Genomic DNA, 21,655 nt, shown 5'->3' on the forward strand with positions numbered 1-21,655 from the left:
CAGGCAATAAAGATGCTCATTACAGTGCCAGAAATAATATTTCCAGCAAAATAGTATATATAAAGATGAAGTAATTATATGGCATGGCAACAAAAAGAGCTGTATAGTTTACAGTTGAGCTGAAAATCTGTAAAAATCTATTTCCAAAAAATACTTTCCAAAGTTGGAGACTTGAACAATAAAGGACTAAGTGCATTTCTTCACTTCATATCACTGAGGGATATAGTTTGCCTTTGATATATATGTCCAAAATACACATCATGCATAATTACAATGCAACCAAGATATCAGACAAAAATGTACTAATGGAAAACAATATCCTTTTGTTTCTTATCCAGGAGAAGGCAGTTTATAAAACACTATTTGTAATGCATTAAAAACAAACAAACAAAAAAATCACAAAAGCCCTTTAAGATGACAATTTCACAAGCTGCTTGTTCTCTTAGCTTTATACAATGGAAAAATGAAAATCAGAAATAAGACTCACATTTAAAAGTATAGTTGGAAATGTACTTTAAATAAAGAAAGAAACACAAAGTCAAAAATCAAAGCCCACAGTGACTTCAATGTAGGGCAAGAACTGACCACTACGGCCACAAGATGAAACAATGCGGCAGCAAGTTGGCTTGTATTTACACTGTTCCACAGACTTAAAGTGTCATTGAAAATCCATTTAAATTAACAACTCCATAGTTATCACTTCTGCAGACAATAATGAACCTTAAGTGAACCTGTGTGGGCGTATTCAAAAGCGCTTCATTTCTGGAGTACCTTTGTAACTCTGAACCAGATATTATAATGGCTATTGACTTGCTCAAACTTAGATTATTAGGCTAGATTTTCGGCTGGTTGAACTGGCATCATTCCAATTATGTCCATTTACACCAAATGGCTCATTATTAATTCAAGGTCTTATTTGCTCCTTAATGAACACTTCCACTAGTCACCTTCCCAACGGCAGCTTTAATTCTCAAACATTTCCTCCATGGTCAGAATAACCACACTCAAGAACTTACTTATCAAAAAAATAATGCTATTTCTCTCCTTCTATGAGGCACATTTAAGGGAAACTTTTTTTATTCATTTACAAAACAAACTAAAATACCTCCTGTGCCATAATTAACTAGCTAGAATTATGCTTTCATACAGCATCATTTGCATATAAATATAAAATTTTACAACCCTAAGGGGATATTACAGACAAAACAAAACAAGAATTGAATTAAACAGCTTAAAGGACAACAAAGTCTTCCATAACAAGCCTCTTCTACAGCCTTGCTCTTTTTCTTACTTATTATTACTTCTGTCTGTATCAATTCATATATATTTTCCTTCTCTGCTATTTTAAGACACTACATCTATTTTACCATCTTTATTTGTTTGGTCTTTTCAATTCTAAAATACTACCTCCGCATTTTAAACCAAACCAGGATACAAACATGTCACTAAGTTTGTGAATCTTTATTTAATATATCACAGTGGTCAGAAATACAATTAACAATTTCCTCAACCAAGCAATATGCATGGTTTTTCCAAAGGATTTTTAAAAATTCAAATTTTACAATTTTTCAACCAGATCTCATTACTTACTTCAATGGAATAGTTTGCTGTTCAATATACAAAGGACAGCAACCCTTGATTTTGATTACTGTTGTTACAAGTATTAAGTAATTTAGTTTAAAAACTCAAAAAATATTTAGAAACATGACGAGGCGGAAACATCTCAGTGAAAGCCTGAGTAACATTAGTGGTAAGTTCAGTAAATCTGCAGTGATATGTGAGAAGTAAAAACTTTATTCTATGCTGCTGTTTTGTGAGAAAATATCCTTCAAATGGGCTATACTAAAACTTATGTGCCCAGTCCAACCAACTGGTGTCCCACAAGGCTGGCCTCTCACTCTGAAATTTCTAGTAAGCACGTGTACCCAAATAACATCAGAGTAAATTAAAATGAAAATACCCTAATTAAAAATATTTTCTAGCATCTTTGGGTTTTTTTATTCCAAGTACCTCTTAACATAAATTTTCAACTGTCTTGACCCAAATGGTCTCAGTTTGGTTCTACCCAAAAGTCACAATTAAGACATGAGCTATGCAAACAGTAGAAAACAATTTTCTCTGTATAAAGCTTATAATAAACCTGAGGAACCAAGTTTTGTGATTAGGTAAATACTGATTTTCCTGAACAGCTGAACAGTCACTTAAGATGCTTTGATACTACCACGAAAACGCCCATCAAATATACCTTAGGGTATCGTGCTGAAGAAAGTTACTACATACCTGGAATAAATTCCACTGACCATGTTGTGCTGGAAAGAGAGCTCTGCCGTGCTGGGTCCAGCAGCTTTGGAAATCAGCAATATGACCAAACCTCGCATTTGTAAATTGTTTCGGCTGTCATACACAAAACCCCTGGAAGAAGGAAAGAAAAGAAAAAAACCCCATGTTTTCACAATCCATTTTCACTGGTCATACCAAAATGGAAAAAAAGACAGACCTCAGGCTGCCACCGCTTCATCAAGTCCTTAATATTCATGTTCGCAAAGAAGTAAGTTGCAATTATGAATCATGATCTTCTGTCAAGCCTTCCCTGACACGTACAGTGAAATACTGCTATTGCAGAGAAAAACAAGTATTCAGGATTGAATTAAATCTTGATTATTTTCAAGGAGCAGCACGTCTCTCGCATTTCACATCATGTCATGACAGGACTATTTCAAAATAATTCAATGTGATCTACTCTAACAGGAACATAAGAGCTTTCAGTTTCTTGCCTAAAGTACAAAAACACCAAAAGAAGCCTTCTACTTCATGAGAAGAAAGGCAAAGGAGGAACGATACAACCAAAATCTAAAAAACTGCTGGAAGAAAGCTGTTTAGATCAGAGTGGTTATGAACAGAGGGCACAGTACATAAAACAAGTTTCAGTATATTAGGAATAAACTTTGCAGAAACTGATGAAATACGTACAATAAAAGTTAGAGATAAATGAAGTATAGACAGGCTGTTCTAAACAAAAGAACTGTTTCAAATGCTACAACTTTAAATTTGGGTTCAGAAGGAAACTACCCAAAAAATTGTATTTGTTGAGAGCAATTCTAACTGACCCCTTAGATACTCCACCTCAGAAATTAATTAGTTTTAAAGCGAGCTTAGCTTTCCTTTCGGACTGCAATTTCTCCAACTGTATTCTTCTTGTTCTTGTCAAACTACTTCCTACTTTCTACATTCATCAATATGGCTAAATAGCTAGACCAAAGGGTAATACATTCCAGATGCTATTAAATTTGTAAATTAATTTTCAATAAATAAGAGCCCATACCTCTTATATAATCTAAATATTCATTAAATAAATCATATTAAGAAGTACATTACAAACTACTAAGCACTTTAACTCATTTTATATCAGAGTATAATTTCAGCCCTAATACCTGAAGGAAATCAAAACAGAACTGTCTTTAAAACAGCCAAATGAAAATCTAAGATGCTCATATTGCAAGTTTGTTTGAATAAAGAAAACAGCAGATACAAGCTAAAGTTGCATGTGGAGTTTTGTCATTACATTTATACACAACAATGCAAGAATATATTCTGTATATTCATTAACACAGACACAAACATGGAAATAATAATTTACATAGCACCCTTCTGGATGAAAGTTCCTATACTACTGAAAATAAAATCCTGACGTTTTGAGCCTTTACAACCCATGAAGCAGTGATGGGGAAATGGCCCCAAATATATCCTCAAGGAAGAGAATGAGCAGATCCATCTAGGTAGATGGTGCTAGAAAGCTATTGGGCTTGATCTTCACACCCATACTGATTCGAGGCTAATACTTCTCCCTCCACAGAAGCTTCTGAGCTCACACTCAGTGCAGCTGCACCCTACAAATGCCACGATCAATTAAGATAAGAGGAGGTCAGTATGGCTTTTTACCACAACCCACAACATTTTTAGCTCTGGTGAGACCTAGCTAGCCAAATGAGGTCATGACTTCTGTGCCTCTATAATCTACCCACGTGCTATTTGCTTCACCTGCAGACTAAAGGGGCTGGCCCACTCTGGGCAGATCAGGTGTGCCCTGTGAGCCTGGCAGCACAACACCCCACACTCAGCACTCCTGACTAAAATAGCACAAAAAGCAGTGAAAGCAAGATCCTGTGTAACTTCCCCGAGCAGAAACTACTTTTTTTTTTTTTTTTTTTTTTTTTCTTCCCTTTAGTTCAGTCCCCCAGTACTTTCTAGCCACTCAAATCCACAAAAGTTTGGACAGCTCAAGTCTCTTCACATGGGCACACACCGTGGTCTTGCAACATGCACCTTTATTTGCTTAGTGGGTACATGTAGTGAGGGATTTTAAGGAATAGGGGACAGCCGCTTACCTTCAACACTCTGAATTTATAACCTCCATACCTCTGTTCTCACCAAGCACAAAAATACATCATTCTTTTCTTACCATGCTCCAATATACAGTTAAGAGAATGCAGCCAAGACAATTATACACTTGGAACTCCATAGATTTCCAAAGTCAGAGCCACAATGAACATTAAAGCACCCAGGAAAAAGCAGAAAATACACATAATGAATAATATATAGTGTGTACACATCCTGTACACAGAACTCATAACTGTTTGTGGTGGTGTAAGTACTTCTCTGGCTTGAACTTCAGTTGACCACATTACTCACAGCCACATAAGGTACACAGATGATGCAATTGAATTCAAATATATTTCCTCAACACTACTTACAACTCCATTTTAAAAGAAAATTGGTTTTAGGAAAATAATTTTTCCTACATATCTGGTAAAGTCTGAATTACTAAAGGAAGGATTCCATGAGAAATGAATAACGTCTTTTAAAAAAAACATAGCAAATTGTAGTGATACTTTTAACAATCAGAACACTTTGGTTTTTCATGTCCAATGCTCTATGGTTTGCCATAGGACAGGATACAACCAAAATAGAGAAAAAAGGTGTTCATCACAGGATTATGGCCTTTAAATAAGCCACTGCCTAGACAGACACTAGAAATGAAGCACTTTTATCTGATTCCAATTAGGTGAGGAACAGAAGAAGAAAATTACCTGAGCTGAAAATACTTGGATGGTTCCGCAGCAATAGCAAAAACAAGTGTTCAGAGCTGTTCAGGGGGCTTGCAACACAGCTAGAAATGAATACCTTGCATTCTTAGCAGAAAACTCTTAATGAGAAGTGCAGCTCTGGGTGAGGGGGAAGAATGGGACATGAAAATCAAATAATAAGGAGCAACATGTCTATCATTTCTACACCTAATCATGCTGCCTATGTTACATATGGTTTGGATGTAATTTTAGACAGGATATTCTGTGAATTACCAAACCAGTAGTCAAAGTCTAACTCCGTTTTCAAAACGTGACTGAAGTTGCGTTACTGACACGTAACACACTAAAGCAAACCACATTAGACTTGAAACAAATAAAGCCTATGGTGATCATCCTTTAGACACTAGAAACTACTGCAGCGACTTGACATGGCTTCAGGGGTCACATTCACATTCTGAATTAAGTTCCCCAGAGATACCCTGCACAAGTAACAGCAACACAAAAATCTTCCAGATGGTGCAATTAGTCTTGATGGGTATGTGGCAGGAGACAGGTGCCTCCAGGGAAAAAAAAAGTGAACTAAAAGCAAGACAAATGAAATTGTGCACAGAAAAAAAGATGCATCAAGCTGACACTTTTAGAAAACCTCTCCTGAACACCACAAGTGCATGCATAGGGCACCCAAAAAAACCCCAAGCATTAGCACAATTCTGCTTCCTATAAGTTACATGCTGGGTATCCTGCAAATGACATACTTGATCCTCAGGGGACTGCATACCAAAAAAGGTAGGAAAGTCAAACACCTCTACAATTCAGTTTTGCAAAACATTAAGGATTAGGGGAGGGAACAGCGGGGCGAAGGGAGGAAGGGAGGAAAGACATTAATTCTGGGTATTTTCTGTGTTACAGAATAGCCCATTTGAAAACTGGCAGATTCACAGTTTTAAATACAGAACAGTGTTCACAAAAAATTCATCTTACAGCACAGGGGAGAAGCGCCTGGCTCTGACACATGCGCAGTGTGACACTGTACACGCACCAGAGACTCACACCACCCACTCAAGCAATGACATGGCTAATAGCTAATGTGCTGCAAATTACACCTCCTACTACCAGAGTCCGTCTGCTGCAGAGAATAAATCAAGCAAACACGAGCGTTTCACTCACTGCTTTGTGTATTGCTCCACGTGTGCAGCTATTTTAGTAAAATTTTAAACCTCCAATAATTGTCAGGTTTAACTCCATTAGTAATATACTCTTTCATTTAAAAAAAAAATCTATTATTTGTTGCAAGCATCACTGGTATTTTTGAGCAATCTTATTTAAATACCACAAAGATTTTAAATTATTTGTGTGAGACAAAGCCAGGTTACCATCTTAACACTTTTTTTTTGCATTACATTAACCTGTGAATTTAAACAATAGAAAGGACACACGGCAAATACAACAGTTACTGTAAGGGGGAGCTGGACACAGGGGTAATTTCATGGTACCAAATGGAAGTAAAAAAAAAAAGAGTGCTAACTCAAATTTAATAATATAGAATACAGAACAAATTTCCCATAAAAACTGATGTGGTGAGGCACTTTGCAATGGACATAAAAGCGGGCATTAGATATTCAGATAAATGTTGTTAGTACCAAATGTTCTGCTCATGCCCAAAGGAAGCAAGAGCTGCAGATTTGCAGCTCTGTCCTCAGTCACCCCAGAGGAGCCCCTCCATCATCACCCAGGCGTGTGCTCTAGCCACAGCTCTGCTGGTAGGGCTTGAAGTGAACAGATCACTGTCCTCTTCACCTCCTCTGGTGATTTTTGCCCTTCCTTTCCATGCATTTTATTGAACGTGTCCCACTGACAAAATCAATCATTTTGCTTCAGCTCTGTGTAGCTACAAGAGGAAGGAAAACAGGGAGAGATTCCATTCCTCTACATTCCCACTTCAGTGGTCAAGCAAAAGGAGGAAAAAAAAAATCACCTGTTCACACAGCTCTGATAAAAAGCAGCTGAGAAAGTCTGTAACACAACCAAAATCAATTACATTGATGAAGAAGATTTATAAGCCTAGGATAGTGTCACTGAAAACACAGGCTAGTTTGAGGATGAAATACAAACTTTTCCAAAAAAGAAACCCCTCTATTCAAACTGACAATCCCAGATGTGACAATATAAATGCAGTTTTGAATAATCTGTAACAGCTTAAGAAAGTACCTTCTAGTTTGCTCAGTACAGAAAGGTTATAAGGATGCACTCATGGCTACAGGTGCAGACACATTTAAAAAATAACACAACCCACTTTTTTTGAAATCAATTATAACTGACAATTCTATATCTAGCACTAGAGGTAAGGCATGGAGCTACTCAGCAAGACTGTCAGTTTCCTCATTAGAAATGCAAGAAATACCAGCCTAAGGGCTTTTATCCAATTTGCTTCATTAATGACTTGTCAGAAGTAAATAAGAGAAAAATCTCTGACATAATAATTTTTTTAAGAGATGTTAAACCACTGTATATGCACACAGGATTCACCATATGACCATGATCACACTCAAACACGCATATGATGACTCAGAACATTCAATTTTACATATGTGGTATATGCTAACAGCAGTCTACAGCGACCTTTTTCACCTGCTACTCAAGTTTCAAGTATATATTAAATATCCTTCTGTGAAGCATATCTCCAGAACAAATTAAAAACCCAAATCTGCAGAGGAGAATCAGCCTTGACATGACATGTGCTTTGAGCATGGACAAAAGGAGGGATCCTCTGCAATCCATGTGCCACCTCATCTTAAAAGCCCACTGGAGGCAGCAGAAGAAAACACGTGTTTTAGAAACTTATTCCTAGACTTGGACAACCAAACACTTCTTTGCATATGGAAAATGAGTACTGGGGTTGGGGGAATTTCTTTACCTGAAAAACCGTGTTGTGATGGGGATGGGGCTCATCACCATAACCATTATGTAACAACCTGGTAATTAAACGCTTTATCCAGTAAGAGCAGACTTGTCTAAAGTGTCAGACCAGGCTTGGAGGAATTGATGTTCCCGTCCCACTTTGTGGGAAGATGCTCTTATGAAGCTTGCAAGGGAGTCTATAATAGCACTTCTGCTCTCCCTGCCTCCAGGCAAAGAGGGGGGTCTCACCCCATTAATTTGTGGAGCCAATTACAAAGAAACACAAGATGTCAGACAAAAAAACCAAAAAGGACTCCGGTGCAAAGATGACAGAGGCCTGTCTGTGCACTGGCTTTTTGTCCAAAGCCAAAAAAAAAAAAAGAAAAAAGATTAAAAAGGCAATTTAGAAGTGTGTGGACTACACTTATAACACAAAGCAACTTCTGAACATCTTCGACCACCACACAGCGGGATGCTTGAATAGTTAAAGCTAAGCCAAAATGGTAACTTAGCCGTGTGCAGAAGAAGAATGATTGTAGTCCAGTGAAAAAGAACTTGCCTCAACATTGTGGGCTCACAATCGCATCTCTACAGGCAGAGTCACAGAAAAACTTCTGCAGAAAATGTGGTATCTGTGCTTCCATTTGGCTAGTCTTAGATTTAGGGGAATGAATTGCAACCAAGGCCTTCAATGAAAAACTAAAGCCTCAAAAGGCTCAGTTCCACAAAAGAACTCCATAAATTTGAGTACCTTTTCTTCCATTTATGAAGTCTCAGACACCTACTCAGCTGGAGAGAGTGACTAAAAATCACTCAATGTACGCTTAAAATACAGCTTGTATGAAATTTAAGTATTCAGGAGTCCCAGAAAGCCACATGAAGTGTGTCTTTAAAATATTAGGATATATTCTTCACAAACTAAATAGAAACATAACAAAGCATGCAAAAGCATACCTTCTAGAACAGAAAGATCCTGGAGGTGAGCTCCTAAGGTCTTTTCCAATCTAAGTGACTCCAGCTGCTCAATTTTCATGGAATATTGCTTACAAAAAGAAATATTTCTTAATTAAAGGTGAAAATTTTCAAAAATTTCATCACTCTATTGCTTATTTCATGGGGACTGGGAGTGTAGGTGCACAGAATTTGGAGTCAATTGCATCATTCCCAGGAGTAATTTATAGCAAGATAAATTTCTAGGAAAAGTCACAGCACCCTTCAAGATCAGAAGAGACACTGATCCCTTCCTGGAGCTGCTACATGCACTCATTTCTCCAGGCTTTTCTATCTATCCCACATATTGCACTACTTTCAAGAAGAAAATTCCAACAACCTTTAAAACACAACATTGATCACAAAAGAGAGAACCTTCTAGGAAAGTACAAAAGCCAGAAGGTTAAATAAAATCGTGGAGCTTCCAATGGGCAAGATCCCACAAAAATCAAACCTTATCTAAAAGATGAAGTTTAAGAAACTATAGCTTTTTGAGCAGGTACAAAGCAAATACAGATACTGGGCCTTGGTAACTTGGAGTTCATTGTAATTGAGCATTTACAGCTTCTAGAAATCAATATGGCCTTTGAATTCTTGAAATAAGAAACCATAAATTTTCCCCTGGAGACTGTAGAACCCTATTTAGGCACTCATATCAGTCTACCATCCACTGCTACTAGGTTTATTTGGTTTCCCAGAGGCAGAGGTTATTGGAATCATTTCCCATTGAAATCAGCTGCATAGTTGCATGTTATTTTACAGGGTTTTTGATACACTAATTTCCTTTAGGATAGGATAATCCCTAGGATCAATGGGAGGAGTTGCTGTTAAAAAAACCCACAAACACCCTGCCCAAGCAATCAACCAAAAAAGCCCCAAAAACACACAAAAAGAAAACCCCAAAAAACAAAGAAGCCCATTTTTCTGTAAAACTTATGACCAGTTGAGGACAAAGAGAAAAATGTTTTGCTTGGTGAAATAAAGGGAACTACCATCTTTTTCATTGGAATGAAGATGGAGATGCACAGCAACAGTTTGAAACTAAAGCTGAAAAAGGCTGTTTTGAGGTTGCACAGTCATTTAAGATCTGAAAACAGCTTACAATGGATACTGAAAAAAAACCTCCTTTGAAAATAAAGGGCAGCTATAATCATATAAGACATTTATCTCAAAGACATTGATTACTCAGAAAAAAAAGATCATTTACTGCTACTACTATTACTATTATTATTATTGTTTTGAATCATTCTACCTTCCACCCATCACATAAGTGGTAGGGGTAGGGCAAAAAGGACCACCTTAAGGATGACAATAAAGACACCATACAGAAAACAAACCACCAAAATGTGGTTTTAAATCAACTGCCAGTCTCCACTGTTTTTCCTAGTCAGTGTTTGACTTGATCTTGGAATGTGATGTGGGTAGCAGCAAGCTAATACCAAAAAATGCAGTTACTGTCTGAATGCAATTACTCTGACCAGGAGTAGCTTGCAGGTCTGGCACCCTTATTTTTTTAACCACAAATACTTAAACAGAAGCCTAATTTTTGTGTGTCTGATTTCTCCATCAATATTTGCTTTATTTAAACTCAGTGTGAGGTCGAGCACCCCACTGCCGACCAATATCAACAGGTCGACTCAAGCACAAGACTACCTTTCTGGCAAGAGGCAGGAATATTCTGCTAAGTGAAAGGAATACAAATATTATTTTGGAAGAGTTTGAAGAATGACAAAAACATGATTAGCTTCACAAGGCTAATGAATTCAGACACCTCTGGAGGTCCAGTGTCACTTCAGCAATATTGTAATTATAGGGCCTGTCATAAAAATGTATTTTGCATTAAATAAACTTTACCAGGAAAATGTAACAATGAAATAGGGTCAACTCCTTGCCTTTATCTCAGACTGAAAATGCTCACTGCATGTTTTACGGATGGATGAAACATAAAAAGGCAAAAATGTTGCAACATGTATTGCCATGACAAAATGATACAAAAAGTTCTTTTAACCTTCTGTACACAACAAGATTTCTAGATATCAACTTAACTGATTTTCAGCATTATTTAGATGAATTAATGACAAATATTTCTTCCTTCAAAGTGCTGAAGGCTCTTTACCAGTAGTAAAAAGAGGTTTCAAGTTCTGTACTTCAGTGGATTTTTCTCACTTTAAGTAGCTAAATACATACCCACAGTCCAATAAATAAAAACCTTCCTTTTAAATACCAATAGAAATTAATTGCTTGAAAACCAACCAGCACCATTACTCAAAATGCAGCACTTCTACAGTGTCACTACCCACTAGAGTTAAGTGGTCCATACACAGAAGAAGCCCTTTGTAACTGATAGGGGAGAAAAATCACCTTAAAATATAGCGGGTAATTGGGATAAAACACAAGGCAGTAATATGTACATACAGTAACAAATGAGAATATAAATATAAATACTCCCAGATTCTATGACAAATGTGGATACTTTTAAATACTAGAATTGAGGGCTTTTCAATAGTTCCAAGGAATAAAAAAAAAAAAATTATTTAAAAATCCATTCCAAAGTAAGAGGGAAGACCACAGACAAACTCAGACCGTAACTCTTACCAGTATTACCTTCATTTGCTGTTTTTCTCTAGATTTCTGATTCTGGACAATCTCTTTTTCTCAGTGAGACCCAGGTAGCTGATTCTGATAACTGAGATGAATCTGGGTTTTTACTAGATTAAGAAGTATTTTCAATGCAACCTCCACCCAAATTCCATATTTGTCATGTTCACTGTGTCAATATCACATATGGACTTGTCCATCTAAATAAAAAACACCTCCTTTTACAAAGATCAACCTAAAACCCAACAAGTATCTGTCCCCTTTTTCTGGATCATTGCTAAGCATCAAATGAGCTCATTAAGTTACCAGCGGCATGTTTTAAATTCCTCAAGTCTTGAAAGAAGATACAGAGCAAAAGTTCTGAAAGCATTTTACAACAAAACAACTGTTGGGAAATAAAAATCACTGGGAAACTTTAGATATTTTCAATTCTTTTTTCCTCAGAAAATACAAGACTTTAGAAGGCCTGAGATTTTAAGCAAACACTTGTGGTTTTGGAAATGCTGGTTTCCATGGCAACCAGTAAGGTCTTCTTTATATAGCATTATAAACAGATGGTAAAGACCGGTCATGTTTGCTTCTTTGCCAACATATCAATAGAACTGCTGTACTATTCTATCTCTTGTATTAGAGTTATTAAGTAACTTGGATATTTGAGCAACAAAATCTGCAAATCAGACTTGCTCAACTAGTAAGTTGGTTTTTTTCCATAAACACATTCTCAACAGTAAAGTCACTGTACTCTATATAGGCAGATTTTTTTGGCAAAGCTTTTTATAAATGTTTTCTCAGCACTTGCCATGCAGGGTACATTACTACCACAAATATGAATCTGACAGGGATTAAAATAATAAATTCAAACAGGAAATAGAAATGTGACTGTTTACACCCACTGGCATTAAAGTGTACTTTAGAATTATGTTTTTGTTGTATTGCATTTGGAATTATTCAGAGAAGATGTAGCAAGCTGTAAATTCATCTTCATCACGTAATAATAAGCAGAAGCTATTCTTGCAGGTGATTTGTAAAATAAAGAAAATATCTTTGAATTTTAATCTTTCAGTTGTAGCTATGGCACACCACATATACAAGTGTTTCGGAGGTTTTCTTCCATAGATGTCTTGAAGAATAAAGAGAATTTGATTTGGTATGACATTTGATTTGGTACCTCTCTGGAAAAGTCTGAAGTACCAACTATTGGCAGTGCAAGCTAACATAGATTTTTGCCACTAAATCCAACTTACCCCACCAGTGGTTTAGCTGCTTAATAAGTTTTGTGCCAAAAATGAGGGGAAAAAGAAAAAGGAAAGGAAAGGCAGAAACAGAACTCCCATTAAGTTTTTCACTGCATGTCAAGAGCCCAAGTTACACATTTCAGATTGAAATATCACCTATATTCTAACCAGATTACATATTACTTTATTATTTAAATACTTTAAAAATATCAGTATTTCTGATCCAATTTCCACTGAAATTCATCCCATTTCCACCAGGAAATATAAACTGTCTATTGCTTGTTTTTGTTAACTCTTTTGTAGCAACTTTGTGGTCTAGTGTTTTTGTCACTAAGCAGTAGTATCTCAAGGACAAATGTACTATCTTAAACTTTGCCTCTACACCAAATATAAATTTTCAGGTCCACTCCTATCCAATCTGCTACCAAATCACAGCAGTTGTCACTAATAAGCTTGAGATACAAAAAAATCACCACATAACCCAAAGTTCTCAAAAACCACTCAACTTCTTAAAACAACCAATAATACATTTTGGAAACGTGTGAACTACTAAAGATGTGAATATGTTTGGCAAAGATCAAGAGGATAACTAGCATTCAATATGCAGAGAGAAGCCAGAAATGTGCTAGGGTATGGATGAGAAGTCTTCCCGCACATCAAATGAGACTGCATTAAGCAACACGTTCAAGAGATAGATAATCACACACAATTTTTGTGTTGCTTAGTTTTATGTTTTTCTGTTTGATACCATGCAAATGACACAAAAGTGCAATTTAACAGTGGGGTCTGTTCTGCCCAAATCCCAACAGTTTCCAACAGTGCTTAAACTGTAGATACCAAACTCTACTTAGCATAAAACTCTCAGGTCGGTTTGGTTGCACAACCTGTTCAGAAGTACAGGTTCACATGACAAGAAGTCCCTGTTGTTGCCTATGCCTTCAAGGATCTCCACTGCCATGATCAACATTCCAGCAATCCCAATACACTTGTGTCATTTTAGGACACTATTCACCTACTGGCTACACCAAAACTCACCATTTCCATGCTCCAGGTGATTTAGCTCCATGATAACCTAAATCCAGTTTAATCTCTATGTTTGATATATAAACTTAATCAATAGCAGGTGGAGGAGAATGAGGCTGTGGAACAGTTAAACAAGTCAGACGTGCACAAGTCAATGGGATGCACCCAAAAGTGCTGAAGAAACTACCTGATATTATTGACAGGTCATTCTATGACCTTTGAAAAGTTTTGGTAATCAGGGGAGGTTCCCAAGGACCAGAAGAAAGCAAGCGTCACTCCCATGCTCAAGAAGGGCAAGAAAGAAGCTGGAAAGCTACAAAGACAGCTAAAAGTACACAGGTATAATCTTCAATTAGCACTCCAAATAAGTGAGGCTTTAATTTAACAGAGTCCTTTCAAAAGGAGTGGTAGACTGGAACAAGCAGAGTGTGAAGGGCCTGAGCTTCAGTTTGGCAACTATATGGAACAACACTAAATTCAGAATGGGATGGGGAGTGGAAGGCAAAAACATGCTTTTTACCATTTCAAAGGACTCCAGACTTAACAGGTAACACAAGACAACACAGCCCTCACACCAACTGCTTTATTTACATATGACATTATACAAAAAGATGGATCCCAATTTCAAAACAGAACACCAACACAAACAAAGAAGAGATAGAGTTGCTGTACTGAGGTTACAGTTACTCAGGAAAGGTGTTGGTGGTACTGCTCACCTCAGTTTTTTCTAGACTGCCAGGTGCAAGAATCTGGAGGGCAGGTTAAGAAACTTAGTTCACAGCAATTGCTGGAGTCCACAAGAAAAAAAAGCCGGCAAGAGGAAGTAATGCCGGAATGTGAACAAGGATCCTAATTTCTCCCCACTGGAGCAACCTTGACTGCACAGTAAGCAAGTGGAAGGCAGCACTGCTAACAGAGGCGTAAGACAGCCACTCTAGAACTGCCAAAAAGGAGAACACCTTACCAAACTGTCATTCTTGGAGTAGAAGCAAGAGTGAAAAGAAAAACGAAAAATGAAAGACGCCATGCTTTGGCAATTTGCTTTGAAGAAGTGTTATTCACTACAAGTGTCATCCAACCTTGGAAAACATTGTAACAGGAAAGGTGAAAGTAGGGGAATCTTCTTTAGGTAATCTAAAAATTAGGATTCTCCAAGGGCCACCACATAGGGGAAACTAAAGAGAGCTCAGGGTGAAACTGCCAGGAGCAAAATTATCCCAGAAGTAAGAGTCACAAAGAAGGAAATTTAAGTCACTGATCTGATCCTGCCTCCAAGAGATACAGAGGCCAGAGGCAAATAAAAATAAAATGGCAGGCTCTGACAAAGGAATACAGCACTAATACTAAACCTCTGCTGAGACAAAGTGCAGTGAGAGTGAGGAGAGAGAAACTTTTGCCTGTGACATGCAGGGAGATAACTAATTTTTTTACATGTAGTTTACATATAGTTTTTCATTATTACGTAAATTAGCTAGGTATACCCAATATTTTATTCTAACCCGGCACACATCTTGCCATGTAGCTCACAATACCAATAGTTTCTGCTGACAGTAGCTTAAAGCAGGACCCGCACTTTCAAGCAGCAGCTTAATCTTAAATAAATGATGATAGAATTTGTTACATGAAAAACGTCAACTCAAATTGCTACAGGAACTCCAGCTTACTTTGAAGAGTATCTATTTCTTCTTGAAAGACTTGAAAGCATGTTTCCACTTAATATTCTTAATAATCTTAAATCTAAAGATTTCTAATTTGTCTGGAATGAAGATCAACAAAATGCTGCTTTCAGTCATGCAATGTAACTTTATCCAAACCAACACCACCCTACTGACAAAAGAAAACAAATCTTCTGAATGTAATTCTACATGTATTTCAAATATTCTTTAGTTAAATCAAAAGCACACTGTTATTATTGTCAATGGCAAAAGCATCCATGTAAAGCTATAACTCACTGAAAACTGTGACAACTCCTAGGCTTTTTGTTCTCCTGAGTGTACTGACATTTCAGGGAAAGAAAAAAAGAGCAAAGACAATTATGAGAAAAAAAAAGACAATTATTTCCAGTATTCAATTATTTTATCTTTTAGTTTTCCAGTTATATAAGAACGAATTACAAATACTATTTCAAGAGTACCACTTGAAATACACTCAAAAAATTAAAGCAAGACCTTAAGAATAAAAGAAGAAGAACAAAATAAAGCAAAAAAAGTGGTTCAGCCAAACCACCACCACCTTCTGAAAAACCAAAAATGCTCCAGAAATCCTGTAACAACTAATGCACACAACTGGCAGTGCTCCGTCTTGTCTGAGGAAAAAATTATACAAAAATCAAATCTCAGATTTCAGTATCTTTTTTAAATTTTCACCCCAAATTTATCAGGTTCTACGAAACAGTTTTTCCCAAATGATACTTCGGCAATATTAATAGAGTGCTGACTTGTAGAAATAAGTTAACAAGTTGCCTGTTAAAATTGGTTTTCCCTCCACTGGAGACCAGTTCTCCAGCTCTTACTTTAGCTGAAAACCAACTATGCCTGACCTCACCGAGCTCTCACATGAGACCATGGAAAAAAGACAGAATCCAATATACACGTTGCCTGATGTGCCGTGACTTGATTAATCACCACGGCAATGCTAACTACATTCTGCTCATGACATGCAACTACAAATGTTCCCATAAGAAAATATGAATGAATTTGAGAACTGCCATCCCAACACAACCAGACAGCCTTGGAACTCCTGCTTCAATTTCTACATCGTTCTGTAAGGTTTCAGCATTAGCCATTTTGTATTGCTTACACATAAAATCACTGGATTAATTGAAGAGTTTACCCTTGATACGATGAATGAAAAACCTCTCTACATAATTTCAGTCTGGAAAAAAACCCCACTGATTGCATGCTCAAGATTTTAAAATTATGATGAACGCCAGCCTATTCTATTCTTCTATTTGTCTATCTTTGGTCAAAACAATACCATGTATTCAAACCAAATTTTCTTAAAACTACACTTCACATAACGGTGCTGTTCACCAACTCTAATGTATAGATGTCTAATTACTAAGCTTCTTTTAGAACACAAACATCAGGGTAAATACTTAAGCAAAAAAGTGCTTCTAAGACACATGAATTACAAAAATAATGTATTTCTAAAAAATTAAGAGATGGAACATGACAGAAGTGTTAAAGAACTTTTGTTTTTCTCCTCTGTCACCTTACATCTGAAGGACAGAACTTAAGTTCAGATCATAGCCAAAGTACTTCTAAGTAAACTTGCTAAACTTTCACCACAAATCCAATAGTCCAGTTATATTTTCACTGCAGTTTGCTGGCAAGTTCCCAAGTATTACAAACCGTGTTCCCTACCATGCCAACAGTGGGATACATTTTAATACTTTGAGGAACCATATGCACTTTCCTTGGGATTTGTTAGCACCAGAAAAAAAAAACCAAAAAGGTTGTTCTCATAAGCAAGCCTAATTTGCACATACAAGCTTGCAGCCAAGGAATAAGTTTGTATGCTACAACTCTCTTTTTTTCCCCCATCCCACTAAACATTTTTTTTTTCTCCACTCAAGTTAAGCGCACTCATCTGTGATTTCAATTTGCCATTGAAAAAAGCGTATGTAAGACGAGCTGTAAAATTACAGGATCATAAATTTAAATGTCAAAATGTAAATGAAAAATGTACAGATATCCAAGAAGCATGCCACTGGAATCCTACAGAACGTTAAAAAAGAAAAGGCAACCAACCCGGTACCACTACAATTATAATACACAGTGTTCTCAACAATTTCCTTTACCTATCAACTTTGCCTTTTGCCAGTTGGCAAATACTGCCTTTAGCACTGTCAGATGCCATTCCAAAAAAAGTTTCAGAGATTTCATTTTCTCTCCTCACCAGAATAGGAGGTAGCCAGCTAGAACGCTGGAACCTTTCAGAGACTCTGCGTTTGTGCTCAGACATCTCCTTTCTGTCAATGAGGCCAGCCACAGCGGATTCTGAGGTTTCTAAAATGAAATGTGATTAGGATTTTGTGGTGAAATGCCAATGATGAGAAATAAAGAATAGGCAGAAAATGAAGATATTGGATTCTCCACTAAAAACCAGTATCTGTTTCTATGCTTTATTCTATTTTGGCTACTCGTTCCTCTAGAAAAAAATAAAAAGCATAAATGTCTTTCCTCTCATGGCAAATTTTTGCAGAGACACGCGAGCCTGCTGTGAGGGAACTGAAAACACTTTACTCCACTGAAGAAAGTAGAAACTGTACCAAAAAAATCTCCAGGCACAATGAACAGTCTGACCTAGGGGTAAGACATAATTGACAAAAATGCCTGTATATGCACTCCTGCCCCTCCACACTCTTCCTTAATAGCAAGACTCTGGAGAGGTCCTTATGTAGAAAGACAAGTGTGGATCCACCACCTCCTGCCACAAGCACAATTCAGTCTCTTAAAAAACACCCAAGAACACACACACACACACACACACACACACACATTCTTTTTATAACATAGATAATTCTTCAGATAAACCTGCAAAAGTCAGTGATAAAAAGGGCTATCACTGTATACTGAGGCTTAGCCTCACCTTTCTGTACAACCTGCTAGGCGAGCTTTCAGTTCAACCCCCAAAACACTAGAAGGTACTTCAGTGCAACTTTACTTCTAGGCTGATAACACTACAGCAAACTTTATTCTAGATTTCATGCTTACCATCTTCCTTAACTTTCCTGAATTTCAAAAACTCAAAGAATAAACTTGTTTCTTTTGTGCACATGCTCACTTCAAATGGTCTTCACTTCTAGAGTAAACTTGCAAGAGCTTTATTGAGTCAGCAGATCGGAGGCCAGGCCAGGAGTGCTCTCCTCAGAGCCTTGATAAGCTCACCAACTTGCTTCCTCTTTTACCACATTATAAACTACAGAAGAGTGGGCTCTTAGTAGCAAACCACAAGAAAAAAATAGGAAAAAAAAAAAATCAAACCTCAACCCCCAAAATTTTGAAACCATTTACCAGTCAGGTCTCCTATTCTTTCAGGAGCGAAGCAAGAGAGTGAAGGAGATAAAAATCAAATGGGATCCTTCAAGCCCACATTGGGATTTGCACACTTTTGGAAGACCACAGTCCTCTCTACTGAAATACACTTCTGCTGACTAGTGCTATGGGACAGAGTGACAGTACATTGGTGACACTTCTCAGTAAGAACGATAACTCCCAATAACAACAGAGCTGCAGTTTTGTCCATCTTGGAAAGAGAAAAAATTCCAGTTTACTGACAATCTTGTCTCACAAAGAGGACTTTATGGTCTCATTAACTTACATAGAGCAAATATACAGAGAATGATGTCCTTAAGCAGAAATATTTCACATTCTCAACCACTGCAAATACACACAGAATCATCCACTGCTTTGAAAACAAAGTAACTTCTGAGGGCGCTTCAGCACTATAGTAGGATCTAAAATGACACATGCTAACTAAATTTAATGACAACAGTGGTTACCAGTTATAGTCACTGAGCAGAACTTCAGATCAAATCAAAGTGTGTTGTCTTTAAGTAATCAGATTCTTGTTCCCTAGATTTAATGACTGAAAAAGATAATTCAACTGTCAAGGGTGCATCTGACAGTTATAGGTAAGTCAGCCATCTAAAAATAAGAACTTGTAAATGTTAACAGACTGTATATAGAAAATGTCAATCCTGGTGCAAATTCTAAACAAGTAAAGTTTAACTAGCTCCCCTTTATTGACCTTTTTAGAACTGACTCCATGGAGCCTATTTTGATAAAAGAATAAAACCAGTGTATTCAGTCTTCATATCAGAAAGAAATTCAGTGACTTTGTCAGAGGAAATTTCTAATGCCATCCAGAAATTTGAATGACAGTGTCATGATTTAATGTAAATGCTTCTTCCAGGAAATAAAAGAAAGGACATGCTAATTTTTGGCATCTTTCATCTGCTAATTTTAAGATTAAACCTACTAAAATATACTGCCCTTGACCAGAGTTACAGTACATATTCATGTATTAGGACAAACCTTTTTTTTACAGACTTCATATTAACATAAGCCCAATATTCCACTGTGTTTAACTTGTATTTGCCATTACCATGTGTGACAATGATTTTGTAGAACTGGTGTTCCATTCTTATTGGATCTATTACGCTTGCAAGAGTGTCAAACCACAAAATTTTAAAACATTCTTTCTGTAAAATAATACAAGAAGCATATGACAGCATTTATATAACACCTGAACATTGAACATCTTTTTTTTGTCAGTCAACAATGCTGAATCAAATTTACCAAACATATCTTCAAAATCCACAAAAACAAAGACTTAAGAATTTGTAACACTTTGATTTAGCTCTGAAGCTGAGGAGCATTTGAGACAGCGCCTCAAGCAGAAAATTCAAATGAGCTAGTATAAATGTCAAGTAACATATATAATCTGTAATTCCAGGTATATCCAAAGTCATCAACAGGTCACGCTGATGACTTAAATTACTTCAACTGAACAATTTATAAAACAGCATAAAGTATTTCTTTGTAAATAATGTCCCTTTTTATCATATAGAAACCATGCAGTATTTTTCTATTGACATAGACCACGCTTGTTATATTCAAATATAATAGTAGCCATGAACATAAACAGAATAGAGTTTTGCTCTTGCACTATATTCTCTAGTATAGTGCTCTAGTAAATATACAGTGCGCTAATGTAAAAAGAACTTGCCTTAGGACTTCGATTCTTCCTTTGAGTCAATCATCTTCCACCATTTTCACATGAAAAATGGTTTGTAGTGATATTAACTTTCCAGTTTTAGGACTGTGCAATTGAAGTTCTTCAACAGTCTCTTCAAATTATCTCCCTTTTTAGTGAAATTTTCAATGTAACTTACAAGATGAGCAGAGATGGGAACAAAATACTCCCTTGCTCACCTTGAATTTCCTTCCAATTCTGCAGAGAGAGTAGCTACATCCTGTAACTCTAACAGAATGATGAAGCCTGTACAGTTGGGCTTCTTTGCAGGACTGATTTAACCAGAGGATAAAGTACCATTAATAAAAGAAAATGAGCTCTTATCTCAAGTAGCAAGGACTTGGTGCTTCTGGTAGACTGTCTTGTTCTTGGGGATCTGCTGCAATCCTACTATTAGTCTGCTGCTAAAAAGAATACCAAAAACATCTGTTGCATTTTATTCCTTCATGTAAGAAGGTACCATGACTGTTCCAGGAATATATACAAGACTACAAACACAGCATCAGCACTTCCTGAATGTTAAATGTCCAATCATGTATCTTACTATTTACTCTTATTTTTAAGTAAAAAAAAAAATTATACAGAGTTTTTTTGAAGGGTGAGATAGACATCAACAGGAAACTGTTCTTCTAAATAACATGTAGTAAAGCACGTAGCAACTCGAATTAGATCTCTCACAACACAATCTAAATCTAATAATGCTGCTAATGCAGCATCATATACACAACAGAATGAACACTTCTACTGTGTAATATCAGGTAGTATTGCCACCAATACCAAGGTGGTGTTGTTCTAGGGAATATGACTCAGTGTCTAACTGATTTTTATTTAATAATAATTACTATTGTTGTTGTTATTATTATTAATTTAGAAGGGTAAATTGTTTTCCATCTTTATCACTTTCCAAACTTCTCAAACTCTAAGAAATACTACAACCCAGTTTAGGTTTAACAACTTTTTACTCTAGGCTACAGGCACTTTTTGGAGGTCCTTGTAACGCACAGTCTTGCCAACTTATGAGGCTGGACTAGAGCTCTGGGCTACTCCTTCACTGACTTTTTTTCC

General features: G+C 36.7%; 1 protein-coding gene across 1 annotated transcript in view; it reads right to left on the minus strand.

Annotated features, from left to right (window-relative positions):
• PDSS2 (decaprenyl diphosphate synthase subunit 2) overlaps positions 1 to 21,655 on the minus strand; it is a 112,647-nt gene that overhangs the window by 62,278 nt on the left and 28,714 nt on the right. Inside the window, exon 2 of the mRNA XM_027895373.1 lies at positions 2,281 to 2,412. Within this exon, the coding sequence (XP_027751174.1) occupies positions 2,281 to 2,412 (132 nt within the window). The remainder of the gene's footprint in view (positions 1 to 2,280; positions 2,413 to 21,655) is intronic.

Source organism: Empidonax traillii, unplaced genomic scaffold (assembly GCF_003031625.1).
Source record: "Empidonax traillii isolate 1590-97213 ecotype Southwest subspecies unplaced genomic scaffold, ASM303162v1 scaffold16:size2589160, whole genome shotgun sequence".
In the NCBI taxonomy this organism is placed as follows: Eukaryota; Metazoa; Chordata; class Aves; order Passeriformes; family Tyrannidae; genus Empidonax; species Empidonax traillii.